Here is a 13,671-nt window from a genome sequence, read left to right on the forward strand (position 1 = left end):
ACATATGTAACTAACCTGCACATTGTGCACATGTACCCTAAAACTTAAAGTATAATAAAAAAAGCCTTAAAAAATTATGCAACAAAATGACAATAGGATATCTACATGCAAAAAGATGAATTTAAACCTTCATGTCACGCCATACATAAAAATTAAATCAAGATGGACCATTGGCCTAAACGTAAGAGCTAAAACTGTTATACTTTTAGAAAAAAAAAAAGGAAATCTTCACGGCCTTCAGCAATTTCGTGGGGAAATTTCAACACACGGCGCTGCCATGTTTGGATATCAAGATGCAAAAAGATCAACGTGTATCCAAACTTCACTTTATATACAAAAATTAACTCAAAATATAGACAGAAATATAAAACCTAGGAATATAAAACTTCGAGAACAACACATAGAAGAAAATCTTTGTGACCTTAGGTTGAGTGAAGATTTCTTAGATACAATATGAAACACACAGTCCATAATAGAACAAATTGATAAACTGAACTCTAGTAAAATTAAAAACTTCTGCTCTTCAGAAGACACTGTTAAGAGAATAAAAAGAGAATAAGAATACAAGCCACGAACTGGGAGAAAATATTTGCAAAGCATATTTTTGGTAAATTACTCATAATATACTCACTCTCCAAACTAAATAAGAAAATAAAAAACCTAATACAAATTCGGCAAGGTTTCACAGATGCCTCACCATATATGCACATATACATGACAAATAAGGGCATGAAAAGACATGTCCATCAACTGGTAAATAAACGAAGTAAATATATCTGTACAATGGACTACTACTCAGTCATAAAAGGGGATGAACTATTGATGTACTCAATAACACATATGAATCTAAAAAATTATGCTGACTGAAAGCAGAGAGTAGATAGTGTTTAATTTCATTTTATGAAACTCAAATGAGACACCAGCAGCTGCCTGGGGACAGGAGTGAAGGTGAGATTACAAAGGAGCAGAAGGGAATTTTGGGGGCGATGGGTAGCTTCTCTTTTTTTTTTTTGAGACAGAGTCTTGCTCTGTCATCCAGGCTGGAGTGCAGTGGTGCGATCTCAGCTCACTGCAAGTTCCATCTCCTGGGTTCAAGCAGTTCTCCCTGCCTCAGCCTCCCAGGTAGCTGGGATTACAGGCACGTGCCACCACACCCGACTAATTTTTGTATTTTTAGTAGAGATGAGGTTTCACCATGTTGGCCAAGCTGGTCTCAAACTCCTGGCCTCAAGTGATCCACCTGCCTCGGCCTCCCAAAGTGGTGGGATTACAGGCGTTGAGTCACCATGCCTGGCCGGTTCCCTGTCTTGATTGTGATGATGGTTTCCCACTTGCATACATGTTTCAAAATTTGTCAATGTATACACCCAAATATGTGCAGTTTATTAGATGTCAATTATACCTCAAAACTATTTTTAAAAATTGGGTATGCATTTTATGTATGTTTGCTTCTTTATTTCATTTTTCTATAAATTATTCTTTATTCATCCACAATGAAATAAAAACAGTACATGGCTTCAAAACTAACAGAAGGTTAAAATGGAATGGGGAAAAAAGCAGCCAATCCAAAGGAAGGCGAGAAAGAAGCGGAGAAAGAACACAGAACAGTCAGGAGGAACGGAGAGCACAGAAGGCAGCCAGAGGGTGCTGGCCGCAGGGATGGCATTAGATATAATGAACTAAATAGTCCAATTAAAGGATTAAAATGTTAAGCTATATTAAAACTGATACGTCTACAAAGCTCAAATACAGCACATAGGATACAGAAAATTTGAAAGTAAAGAAGTTATATCATGCAACTTTTAACTGAAAGCAAGCTGATGTAGCTATACTGGACTAACATTGGGGGAAATTTGCAAGACAAGTTATTTCTGGGAATAAAATCAGTCAATTCATTAAGATAAAAGGATGATGTCACCAAGAAGATAACAATTAGAAATGTGTGTGTTCTCAATGTGGTTTCAAAATAGTGAAAAGCTCCTTCTTTAAAAGAAGGGTAAAAAGGGGCCAGATGCAGTGGCTCACGCCTGTAATGTCAGCACTTTGGGAGGCCAAGGCAGGCGGATCACCTGAGGTCAGGAGTTCGACCAGCCTGGCCCAACATGGCGAAACCCTGTCTCTACTAAAAATACAAAAATTAGCTGGGCATGATGGCGGGCGCCTGTAATCCCAGCTACTCGGGAGGCTGAGGCAGGAGAATCCCTTGACCCAGGAGGCAGAGGGTGCAGTGAGCTGAGAACGTGCCAGGCACTCTAGCCTGGGCAACAGAGCAAGACTCGGTCTGAAAAATAAATAAATAAATAAATAAATAAAAATTAACGAAGGGTAAAATGGACAAAACTGCAATTGAAATGGGAGAAATAGTAAAATCCATGATCAGTGGGAGCTACTGAAACAACTTTCTGGCTGGGCGCAGTGGCTCATGCCTGTAATCCCAGTCCTTTGGGAGGCCAAGGTGGTCGGATCACCTGAGGTCGGTAGTTCAAGACCAGCCTGGCCAACATGGCAAAAACCCGTCTCTACTGAAAATACAAAAATTAGCTGAGCGTGGTGGTGGGTGCCTATAATCCAAGCTACTCATGAGGCTGAGGCAGGAGAATCGCTTGAACCTGGGAGGTGGAGGGTTGCAGTGAGCCAAGATTGTGCCATTGCACTCCAGCCTGGGCAACAAGAGCGAACAGAAAAACAAACAACAACAATAACAAAAAAAAAACCCCAAACCCCCTAACTTTCTATCAAACTGATAGAACAAGGAGACAACAAAATCAAGATACAAAATATTTCAATAACAAATTAACAAATTTGACACCATGGGCATGTATAGATACTATCCCCAACAACCACCAATTCCTTGTTCTTTTAGAAGGCATGGGAATACTTACAAAAATTGGGACAGAAGAAATCTCCTCTGCCTTCCTACCCCTGCTTCTCCCTATACATGCTGATAGCAGCAAGGGCCAGAGATAAGGGTTTTCTTTAGAAGTGGAACACGAAGGCCAGGCGCGGTGGCTCATGCCTGTAATCCCAGCACTTTGGGAGGCCGAGGCGGGCAGATCACGAGGTCAGGAGATTGAGACCATCCTGGCTAACACGATGAAACCCTATCTCTACTAAAAATACAAAAATTAGCTGGACATGGTGGCGGATGCCTGTAGTCCCAGCTACTAGGGAGGCTGAGGCAGGAGAATGGCGTGAACCCAGGAGGTGGAGCTTGCAGTGAGCCGAGATCGCACCGCTGCCCTCCAGCCTGGGCGACAGAGCGAGACTCTGTCTCAAAAAAAAAAAAAAAAAAAAGAAGTGGAACACGAAGTACAAGTTGGGTGACCAAATTTAACAAATAACAACACAGGATTCTCAGTTAAATTTGCATTTCAGAGAAACAAAAAATAATTTCTTAGTATAAATATGTCTCATTTTCATGCTAAAAAAAAGCATGTGTGTTGTTTCTCTGAAATTCAAATTTAACTGTGCATCTAGTATTTTTTCTGGAAGCCTTAATCATAGGAGAGAAGGGATTGTCATCAGGGAGGAGATGTCTGGAGACTCTTCATCTCTTCCCTGAACTAAAGGTTTGGTTGGGGCCCTTGGCTCAGTCATGTGACTTGGAGAGCCGACCCATGGGGAGCTAGGAGAGGGAACCTTTCTTCGGGGTGCCTTCTGCCCTTTGCATGGTTCTCCCTTGAGTGGCCATGGCTCAATGCTCCCCGGCGCCCTGACCTCTCGGCCTTGTGAAGGCAGCACCTCCTTCCATTCTGCCCACGTTCCAGCCAGGCACGGGCACAAGTGTAATGAAGACAACAACAAACGCAGGCATGATTTGCAAAAACACAGACATTTTAACTTTAATAAGTTATAAAAGTAAGGAGTCAAATTTTACATTACAGAACAAAGATGTATTGGTTGTTGTATTGGTAAGCCAGAATTTTGTGATTTGAGTTCAGCACCTTGATTCAGTATAGTGGCTACCTGTCATACAGGAGGGGGTAGAATCATAAACTGCTTCATCTGCTAAGATGTTGCTATTGAGCACCATTTATATACTCAAAACAAACAGAAAAACCTTAAAATACAAATGAAAGCCTTATACATGAAATTCCATGGGTTTTCCAAAAGGAGTAAATCAGAGAGCTGGGTTCCACAAATCTAACACGAGTCTGCCCACTAAGGAGAAGTGACTCAGGGACACTGTTGCAGATTTTCTAGTACAGCGGAAGGTCTGAGTCTCATCATGCGGTTAGAAACTCAGCTAGAAGATATCTGTCGGCCTCCTCTGGGCGCCAGGAGCCCCTCAGATGCAGAAGAAGCTGGCTTGCGAAGATCAGGACTGTTACTAAGCCGGTTCTCCAAGTGGTCCCCAGCTCAGAGATTTGCGTCGTTTCTCAGAGCCCGGTGAATGTTGGCATTCCTTGGACAGACTTTTGAGGACCATCTGGCTCTAGAGGACTCTTGATATATGGCTCAAGGATTGAGGATGGCACAGAGGGTCATGGCTGTCAGTCCCAGAGGGCACCTTGCTCCCTTCAGCGGAAGACAGGTGCCCAGGGAATGTCCCAGCTGGGCCTCTTCCCAAAGGCTTCCAGCCTCAAGCCAGGAAGCCTTGCTCTGCTGAGATCTTGGAATGGAGTGTTCCCATCCAGAGGCCCCTAGGCTGGGTAAACCGAGTCATACTCTCTGCCTAGCGTTAGTCCTGAACTTCCTCCACATCCTAGGACAGACCCAAGTAAGAACTGCCCAGTCCAGTTCTTCAGCCTGTGAATAGCACCAGCTGTCCTGGGTTCAACCAACAATGGAAAGCCTCGGGCTCCGTTTCCTAATTACAGAGGCAGGATTGCACACATGCTCTAAACCACATCTTCTTAAGGAAGGGGTACTATGAGAGATACTCAGAAAGGTTTTCTCCAGTTTGGTTCTCCAGGAGACACGGGGACAGTGCGCAGCACGTGTGGGATGCGGTGGTGGAGGGCGGGAGGCTAGCCATCACCCAGGTAGAGACTGAAGCATCAGCCCAGATTCCGTTCTTGCTGGTTCCTACGTCGTCATTTTGTCCCTTGGATCATACACACAGAGCCACCCACATGTGCAGCCTCAGACAAACATACTATTAGCACCTGAAAACTCAGTAGAAGGTAGCCACTATGCTGTTATCCCGAGCCTCAGCCATATAATGGGGAAATACACATGAACAAGTTCTCGAAGAGGATTGCTGAGAGTACACAGCCTCTAGAAGTTTCTTAAACAGGAAAGGTTTAAGAATTATGTGTCAGGCTGAGCCCAGCTAAGGAGCGGAAGCCCAGAAAGTTTAAGCTTCACGTTCACAAAATGTCAACGCGGTGAGAGGTAAAAACGAGCCACTCTTCTCCCATCCGCCCCTACTCCCTTCCTCCTATTTCTCTCTTACTCGCTTGTTGCTCACAAAGCACCATTCTCTGGAAAATAGGAGCTATTAAAGTTTTCAAGGAGCAAAAGACAATGTAGGCTCTCCCCATCTCCCACCCTAAGCCCCCATCAGAGGCCACATTTTGCAGGTCACTGCTGGGTTCTGGAGCTTCTGAGAGACAGAGGCGAGGTGGGGCAGGGCGGGACAGGGAAAGCCCATTCCCAGCAAGCAAGCAAAGCCCACAAAGCCCAGAATCCCAGAACCCTTAGACTTGGCCGTAGGGAGATTCCAGGCCCTTGAACCGCTCACTGGACCTTCCCAGCAGAGCACGTGCCTCTCTCATCTTTCTCAGGTACTTGGGGAGGGAAGAGGCTCTCTGGGGAGCCCTGGAGCCAAGGTGGCCAGGGAAGAATGCAGGAGCTCTTCCCCCAGAGCCTGGAAGGCGCCGGCAAGGCCAGGGTTAGTGGACAGGGGAGAGGCCTGGGAGAGCACCCCACTGTTTTCTTGGCATGGACCCTGTTTAGACCTATCCTTATGTCCCGTGATAGGATTCTCATTACTTTCGCAGGTGAAGAGGACAGCTGCACGGCTCAGACTCGGTCGAGACATTCAGATGCCGTACAGCATGAGCACCAAAAAGGTCAGAAGGCCTTTAGTTCTTAATTAGCAAGACTGCATCAGGCCAAGTGGAGGCCTCCTTAAAATATTCTGAGTCGACCTTTAAAGATTGAGTTTTTTCATGCAAAAATCTAGACTTCCTCCGAAAAAGGACACTGTCTGGCAAGGCCAGGGATAGTAGAGCAGAGATGAAGAGAGATACAGATTTCACAGTGGCAGCAACAGCCAGAACCAACAGTCAGCTCCAGGTGGGTGTGGCTGTCAGGGCGGCCATGGTCCCCAGCGGGCCACTACGCTCACCCTGGTCGGCTGCCTGGCCCTGGAAGACGATTTGAGTTCATCACCTCCACTTCATTGTACTCATCTCGGCAACGGGTCAGTTATTCAGTAAATCACCATTTCTCCTAAGAGTCCCACAGGCTGTGTCTGGGGATCGGTAGGGAATATCATGCATCTCCGCCAAGGAAAGGAAGGTTCCCAATCACTGCTTAGCAACTTGGGGCCTATTTTTGTTCTCTCAGAGTGATCCCTCTTGCCCTGCCCTCACTGAGGGAGGCTGTACAGCCTCTATATTCCTCTCCACTGCACACCTGACGCCACCACAGGATTTGGTCGCTCCTGGGCTGGGAAGCACACGTGCTAACCTAGTTACCACATGCTCATGCCTATCTTTCTTACGTCATTCCCCCTCTTTGTTTTCTCAAAACCTTTTGGAATCAGGAATTTTGACTTCATCTCCATGACACAGGATTTGCTATCCCATGGAATATCTCTATAAGCAAGAAAAAAATGCTAGGGATGCTATCTTTCCATTTTATTAGAACTTTCCGAGCATCTCTTTCTTCCGCATCTCATCAATGAGCTCTTGGATTCTTTGGTTTCTGGTCTTTTCATAGGGGCTCGGTCGTCGAGGGATTAGGTTGGGTGACTGGACTTCATCTTCCAGGCCATGGATTTTGTAGGGTTCATCTACGGCATTGGTTTCTGGGTGATCCTCTGTGGCATTGGTGCTGGAGGCATTGAGAGGGACCTCCAGGGGGGTGCTTGGTGATGGCCGCACCTCCATGGCTAGAGTGGGCACTGGGAGGGTAGGCATGAACACATCAATGTCGTTGTGCTTCCCAGGCGGTGGCTCTATCCTGCCCTCCACGTTGGTGAGGTTGTTGTGCAGGTTACAGGACTTGCAGCACAGCTTGTTGTAGCCTGGGATGGAGCAATAGCGAGACAAGACTTCCATCCTACAGAATATTGACTTGTCGCCTTGGCAGTGGCCCTCTGAAAAAGAAAAGTGGGACAAATAACCAAAGGACAAGATAAGGGGGACTTTGTTCCCCCACAGGGTGCAGCTTGCTGGAGGAGGCATATGGAAGAGCCCAGAGACAGCACAGAGGCAAGTGAGCCCAGGCAGAAAGTCTGTGTGGGTTCAGTGTCAAAGCATCCCCAGTGCAGGCAGCGTCCAGGGACCCCTGCCCGGAAGTGCTGACACACAAGCTGTGAGCAAGGCTTCCCTCTTCCAAGCAGGCCCCAGTTGAACCTGGATGTTTCAGTATCTCTTAAAGTTTGAGAAAGAAATGAGGCCCGTTTGTTCTTACAGAGTGATTCCAAACTCATCTTAAAGAATAGGACTTTATCACATCTTCACATTTGACATCCCAGTGGTAACCCCAGTGAAATTCTGTGGCAAGGCTTGACTCTACAATAATCTCTAAGTAGTAACTATAACAAAATTAAACCTAAAAGAGCCAATTCCTAAGACCCAATATAGCAAATCCCAGGGCTGCTGTGGCCCCACCATGCTCCACAACTCCCTGATGTTGCTCCCATTCTGACCCAGATGCCCCGGATGATCTTTTAACTGAACAGCACCTAAAGGAAAGTTAAACATCACCCAAACCTGCATGGGCTTTCTTATACTTGCCTCAACTTACCCAACAACCTCATGTCCAGCCTCTGCTCCATCCCCCTATAGCACCGCCACCTTGCGCATCCAGCCATTTCCCAAAGAAATGTGCTGCCCTCACATAGATTAATTGTTCCACCCTGCACATCTTTCTCTTTCCTTTCCACCCAAGAAACTGGTCATCTGTGGTCCAGCTTACATGGAGAGCCCCGACTCTCCACAGAAGCCACCATTATCTCTCACTTTCCACCCAGCCATCTTCTCCCTGGCCCATCTCGACCTCTGTCTGCAGCTATGTTCATTCAACCCATCAACTCTTCTTGCGCTCACACTCTCTTTACTCTCTGTCTCCTTCCCAAGTTTTCACCCCTTCCCTCTCCCCATCCCCTCATTCCACAACACAAAAATTAAGATGATTTTAAAAAATTCACTCAAGAAGAAAGAATAAGTCATGTTACAAGAGATACTTGATCCACTATAAATTCCGAATCACTGACCTCCATGAGCCCAACACCGCCTGTTGTGGTCTCTGCTCAGCTGCTCTCTACTCTCCACAGTGATGACTTCAGACCTTTCCCACACAAACCCCCGATGTGCCCTCCTTTTCCCTCACTCTCCTTAGTTGAACTCATCTACTATTGAAAGGAAGGAAGGAGGGAGAGGGTGAAAGGAAGGAGGAACTGAAGGAAGGAAAGAAAGGAAAAAAGGAAAGGGAGGGAGGGACAAAAGGAAGAAAGGGAGGAGGAAAGGGAGGGAGAAAGTGAGGGAGAAAGGGAGGGAGAAAGGCTCAGGCATTGGATGGGAGCCACATCTGACAGTTATCCCATACACCAACATATGACACAATCTACACCTGAAGCTGTCCAAAACAGACAAGACCCCCTTCCTTCCATCGAGGGCCAGTGGTTCTGATGTCCTGCTTCTTAATGGCCACTGCTCCAGCCTGTAATTTTCCCTTAGAAGCTGGTGACAGACCACCAGCTCCAAACCCCTGAAGCTTCAGACTTGCTACAAGCCAAATCCACCAAGGGCCTGTGGGTCCCAAAAGCCCCTGAGACCCAACCCCTGCAGCGTGAGCTTAGGGCCTCTGCTGCCCACCCCGTCTCGGTGCATGGTGTTTCAGGCACACAAGCCAAACACGTGGGAGCCCCGTCCTAGACACTCTCAGATATGCCCTTGTTCCTCCCCCTCTCCCACCTCCACCCTGGCTGAGCTGCCTCTTGGCTGCACTATGGGAGGGGTCTGTGTCCATTCTTCACCCATGTCATCTAGCTATCCTGCTTCAGTCAGAATGCTGTTTTCTCACTGAAGATGTGACCACGGCACCCCCCACCCCCAGGCGCTTGAAGTCCCTGACCTGTCCCCTTCCCCTCTCCAACCTCCCTCTGGCCTTAGACTCCTTGCTCTGCATGGAACTCCTTTTGGCCACAGGGCCTTTGCACATGCAATGCCTCTCTCCTGCCTCCAGCTACCACCCTTCCTCCTTCAGGGGCAGTTGGAGCACATCTTCCTCAGGCAGGCATCGCCTGACCTCCTTGAGCAGGTAAGGTCTCTGCAGCACACGGTCTTAGCAGCTGTGCCTTCCCAGCCAAGCTCGCATCTAATTGTCAGATGAATGACTAGTGCCAGACTTTTTCATTATCCTGAAAGCTCCACAGGGCAGAGCCCCAGAGCCTAGAACAGTGAACCAAATAATGCATAAAGGCATAAAAAAGATAAGAAAAAGATCAATGTGAATAACTGAGGAAGTTCAAAACAGGGAAATTTTGAATCTGAAAATGGCAAAGCTCCAGGCAAGAACGCAGGGAGACCCATGCATCAGAGGGCGCCCAACTTCGGCCCTGAGCTTCTACGTGGCCAAAATAAGGAGAACACATGACTGGCTGCAGGGTCCACCATGAAAAGGGAGTTAAAACCCATCGGCCATCAGGAGAAGTGGGGATCTCCCTGACACTGAGCCCAAGAACCATGCTCACAGTGCCAAGGAGGAAGGGGGAGGGCCTGGTGCCCAGGGGAGATGCCAGAAATCAAATCGGAAGATCCTGAGATGTGGCTGTCAGGATTTTGAAACTGGCAGAAGGCTTTTCTCAGGTAAAAATCTTACACAGGTGCCCAATATATGAAACAGATAGACTCAGACTGCTGATGATAGTACTGTTTGAAGGTGGGTGGAGGAGACACAGAGCTCCCATCCCTGCCCCACCCCATCCTCTCCAGCAGCCTGGTTTGTGAAACCACTGAGCCCTACCCTCAGGGAAACACAGGGGGTTCTGGATAAGAGCTGATGGTGGCCTCCCTTCTCCCTACCCCATAGGCTTTGACAAAGGAGGGAGCCTGGGCCTGATGGTGCTGGGGGGACACCCTGGCTGCACACTGCCCCCTCTCCTGTTGCCCACAGTTTTTCCTTCACACAGATAAGGCTGGTGTTACACATTTATCCACATCTACACTCCCTCACTGTCTCTCCCACCAGGCTGGGATCCCTGAAAAGCAGGAATCACATCAGCCTGGTACAGTGGTGGGCCACCCACGGCTAGTGTGCCAAGTCCCTCCCTCCACCTGGTTTCGTAAATAAAGTTTTACTGGATCAGGCCCATGCCCATGCATTTCTTTTTTTTTTGAGATGAAGTCTTGCTCTGTCGCCCAGGCTGGAGTGCAGTGGCGTGATCTTGGCTCACTGCAACCTCCGCCTCCTGGGCTCAAGAGCCTCCCGAGTAGCTGGGACTACAGGTGCGTGCCACCATGCCTGGCTAATTTTTGCATTTTTAGTAGAGACGGGGTTTCGCTATGTTGGTCAGGCTGGTCTTGAACTCCTGACCTTGTGATCCATCCACCTCAGCCTCCCAAAGTGCTGGGATTACAGGTGTGAGCCACTGTGCCCGGCCCATGCATTTCTTATCTGTGGCTGCTTTCCCACTATAAAGGCAGAGCTGAGTCCTGTGACAGAGACCATGTGGGCTCCAATGCCCAAAATATTGACTACCTGGCCCTTTACAGAAAAGGTTGACTGATCATGGGTCAAGTGCACGCCTAGGTCAGAGCCATGCACGAGAAAGTGCTCCATAAATGCCCACTGAGTGAGGGGTGGCAGCCCCAGGTGGGGTCCCCCTTCCACCTGGTCTACATACTGGACTTCTATGTCTGATTTTCTCCCCACAGTGGGCAGCATTGCTCTTAGTTTAAAAAAATAAAAATACGTCAATGAATAAATACAAAATTGAAATAAAATCCTGGCCAAGAGCTTGACTATGCAAATAGCCTACGAAAATTTCAAAATAGCCTAGAAAAATTTCAAAGTCATCATGACCAACTGATCTTAAAGATGCCCCAGGTTTGTACATTTTTAAGTATCATCACAGACCACAGAGAAGAGTGATGCGCCTGAGGTAATGACTGGCGATGCCTCTCCGCCAAGATGAACACTGTGGTTTTATAATATTTGGTCTTCGGCCATTTCCAGTAGCAATCAAGTAGTGAGACCTATTGTCTTCCAGTGAATGACAATCAACCATTGAGAGTAAACACAGTTTTCATAAACTTAAGTTACTGTAGGCTACTCTCACGATCTTGGCTACACCTGAACAGCACCTGCATTATTATTTGCTTAGTCATATCCTTTAAATTAACTCCTTTTTACACTTAAAATTTGTTTTAGGAGAAGACCTTATACTATTACCACTCATGGAAAGCTACTGCAGTGAACAAAGGTAACCCTAAAATAGGAATACAAAAAAAAAGTTTAAAGTCCTTTTAAAGTCAATTTCAAAGTCAAACTTTAACTCATCAAATTCTAGAGAGAGACTCCTGCCTGCCAAGCTCTGAGCTGAAGGGAAATGAGCAAATGTGAGACAGGCTAAAGCTGGTAGCAAGTGAGGCTTTCTTCCTGAGGTCACCGTAAAGCATAAAGGGAACTAGGAAGGGACCGCTCAGTGCAGTGCAGCCCCGGCTATGTTTATGCACCACCGAATCACCTTCCATTTCCCATGCTTTGGAAAATGCTGGATGGAGAATACCTCATTCTCATTTCTCAATAAAGGAGTGGTAGGCTCAGACACCCATGCCAACATTCAAAAGGTCATGCAGCTGGTTAAAAAAGCAAGAGGCACCCCCCTCCAGATGTGCCCTCCTTGGCACCTGGGCTGTAGGCGGCGTCTCTAGCTCTGGCCTAGGAGCCTCTTAGCGGGAATTGCTCCTGACCCATCTCTGGGAAGAAAGACTGAGTGGAGGGAAGCACTGTCTGACCCAATTTTCCCTGATGCTTCTTGTCTCCTTTAAGCTGCGATTGCTTTTGATGATCAATGATCTGAGCTCTGGGCAGGCTGAACTCAGCCATCGCTACCATGGTTGCTCCCTCCCCAGGCTAGCCCCCGGGCCTGGCCCTATGCCCAAGGCCTGTCCCCATGACGCTGGGCTGCTCCCCACTGTTCTTTCTCATGGCCTTCCACGCTTTCTTCCCTCTCCCTGGTGGGACTCCTCAGTGGTACAGAAAAGGGAGGAGTGAGACTTCCATGGGCAGGACACAGCCCAGGCCCCAGGTCAGGAGGTCCCTGTTGAACCCAGACCCTCTTTCTGGCCATTTGCAGCAATGTGAGAGAACACAGGCCCTGTGGCTGCCTGGGAAGACCTTGGAAGACACGGGCAGGCCAGTTGCCCAGAGAGCCACCACTGCCCTGCCCCTCTCCCAACCCAGGCTTTCCCGGGGCTGGCCCAGCCCCCCACCTGAGCCAGATGGGCACCTCTCCCTTCCTGAACAAGTAGCCCAAGGCTGAGAACTGTGCCTGGAGCCAGGGTAGTGACCTGCTGGTGGCTCACGGCAGGTGACCTGGACTAGCAATGTCTGGGCTACTGACCCCACATTCCCACTCCACAGGCTCTGCTCCCAAGATGAGGAGAAACCCATCTCGGGCCCTTTTCCTGATGAGGAGACCTCCATATAGAACCTAGATATTCTTGCGAGGTGCTCATATGACATGATTCAAAACCCGGAGTCACAGTGGGGTGTCTGCATGGTTTGCTATCAGATTTTGGAAAATACCTGGGGAGGGGAGATGCACCTTTCAGGGGGAGGGGCCCTAAATATCTATGTTGGGCAGTGGGGAGTGGGGCAGTAAAGTCATTCAAGTTAGAAAGCGGGGTAGTTAATGCTACTGAGTGAGGCCCTGCAACTCCTCAGTGTCTGGGCCACGAAAAAGAGAAGGAGCCAGCAGCTTGCCAAACCCACGCACCCAGTTTCATGGAACTTTTATTGAGTTTATTTGTGGGATGCATGACAGGAGGTCTTTCCATCATTAGTAAGAATGAAAGGTCATTTTCACAGTCACTTTGGCACACGCTAACGTCTCATAAAAAAAAACCAGAAAAGCAACGACAATGGAACCTATAGAATACGTCATTAAATACATACAAAACACTAATAAAATATCCCTGATAAACCAAAGTGCATATGCCCAGGACAGTATTGCACCTTCCCCAGTCGCGCGTGTCGCTCGCATGGCCTCGTCAAAGTTGGAAGTTAACAGTCGTGAGATTAGTACGCAGGTGCACACCAGTTATTTACAGAACAGCGGTCAGAGCCGCAGGAGTAGGGGCCGGCCGCCCGGCAGGGGTGCGGTGTGAACAGAGGCGGTGGCTGGGGTGGAGGGGCGGGGAGGAGTGCTACATGGATCGCGGCTCAGGGCCCAGGGGGTCGCCCCCTGGGTGTAAGGCCGCGCTGTGGAGCACCCTCGGGGGCTCCATGCAACAGTCAGCGCCGACTGGCCAGTGGGGCATCAGGGCA

The 13,671-nt window shown here is 48.2% G+C and overlaps 1 protein-coding gene across 1 annotated transcript in view; it reads right to left on the reverse strand.

The window, feature by feature from the left end:
• Positions 1-3,813: 3,813 nt before the first annotated feature.
• ADAMTS2 (ADAM metallopeptidase with thrombospondin type 1 motif 2) overlaps positions 3,814-13,671 on the reverse strand; it is a 235,955-nt gene continuing 226,097 nt past the window's right edge. Inside the window, exon 22 of the mRNA XM_024356867.3 lies at positions 3,814-7,270. Within this exon, the coding sequence (XP_024212635.1) occupies positions 6,813-7,270 (458 nt within the window). The 3' untranslated portion in view covers positions 3,814-6,812. The remainder of the gene's footprint in view (positions 7,271-13,671) is intronic.

This window comes from Pan troglodytes, chromosome 4, assembly GCF_028858775.2.
Source record: "Pan troglodytes isolate AG18354 chromosome 4, NHGRI_mPanTro3-v2.0_pri, whole genome shotgun sequence".
In the NCBI taxonomy this organism is placed as follows: domain Eukaryota; kingdom Metazoa; phylum Chordata; class Mammalia; order Primates; family Hominidae; genus Pan; species Pan troglodytes.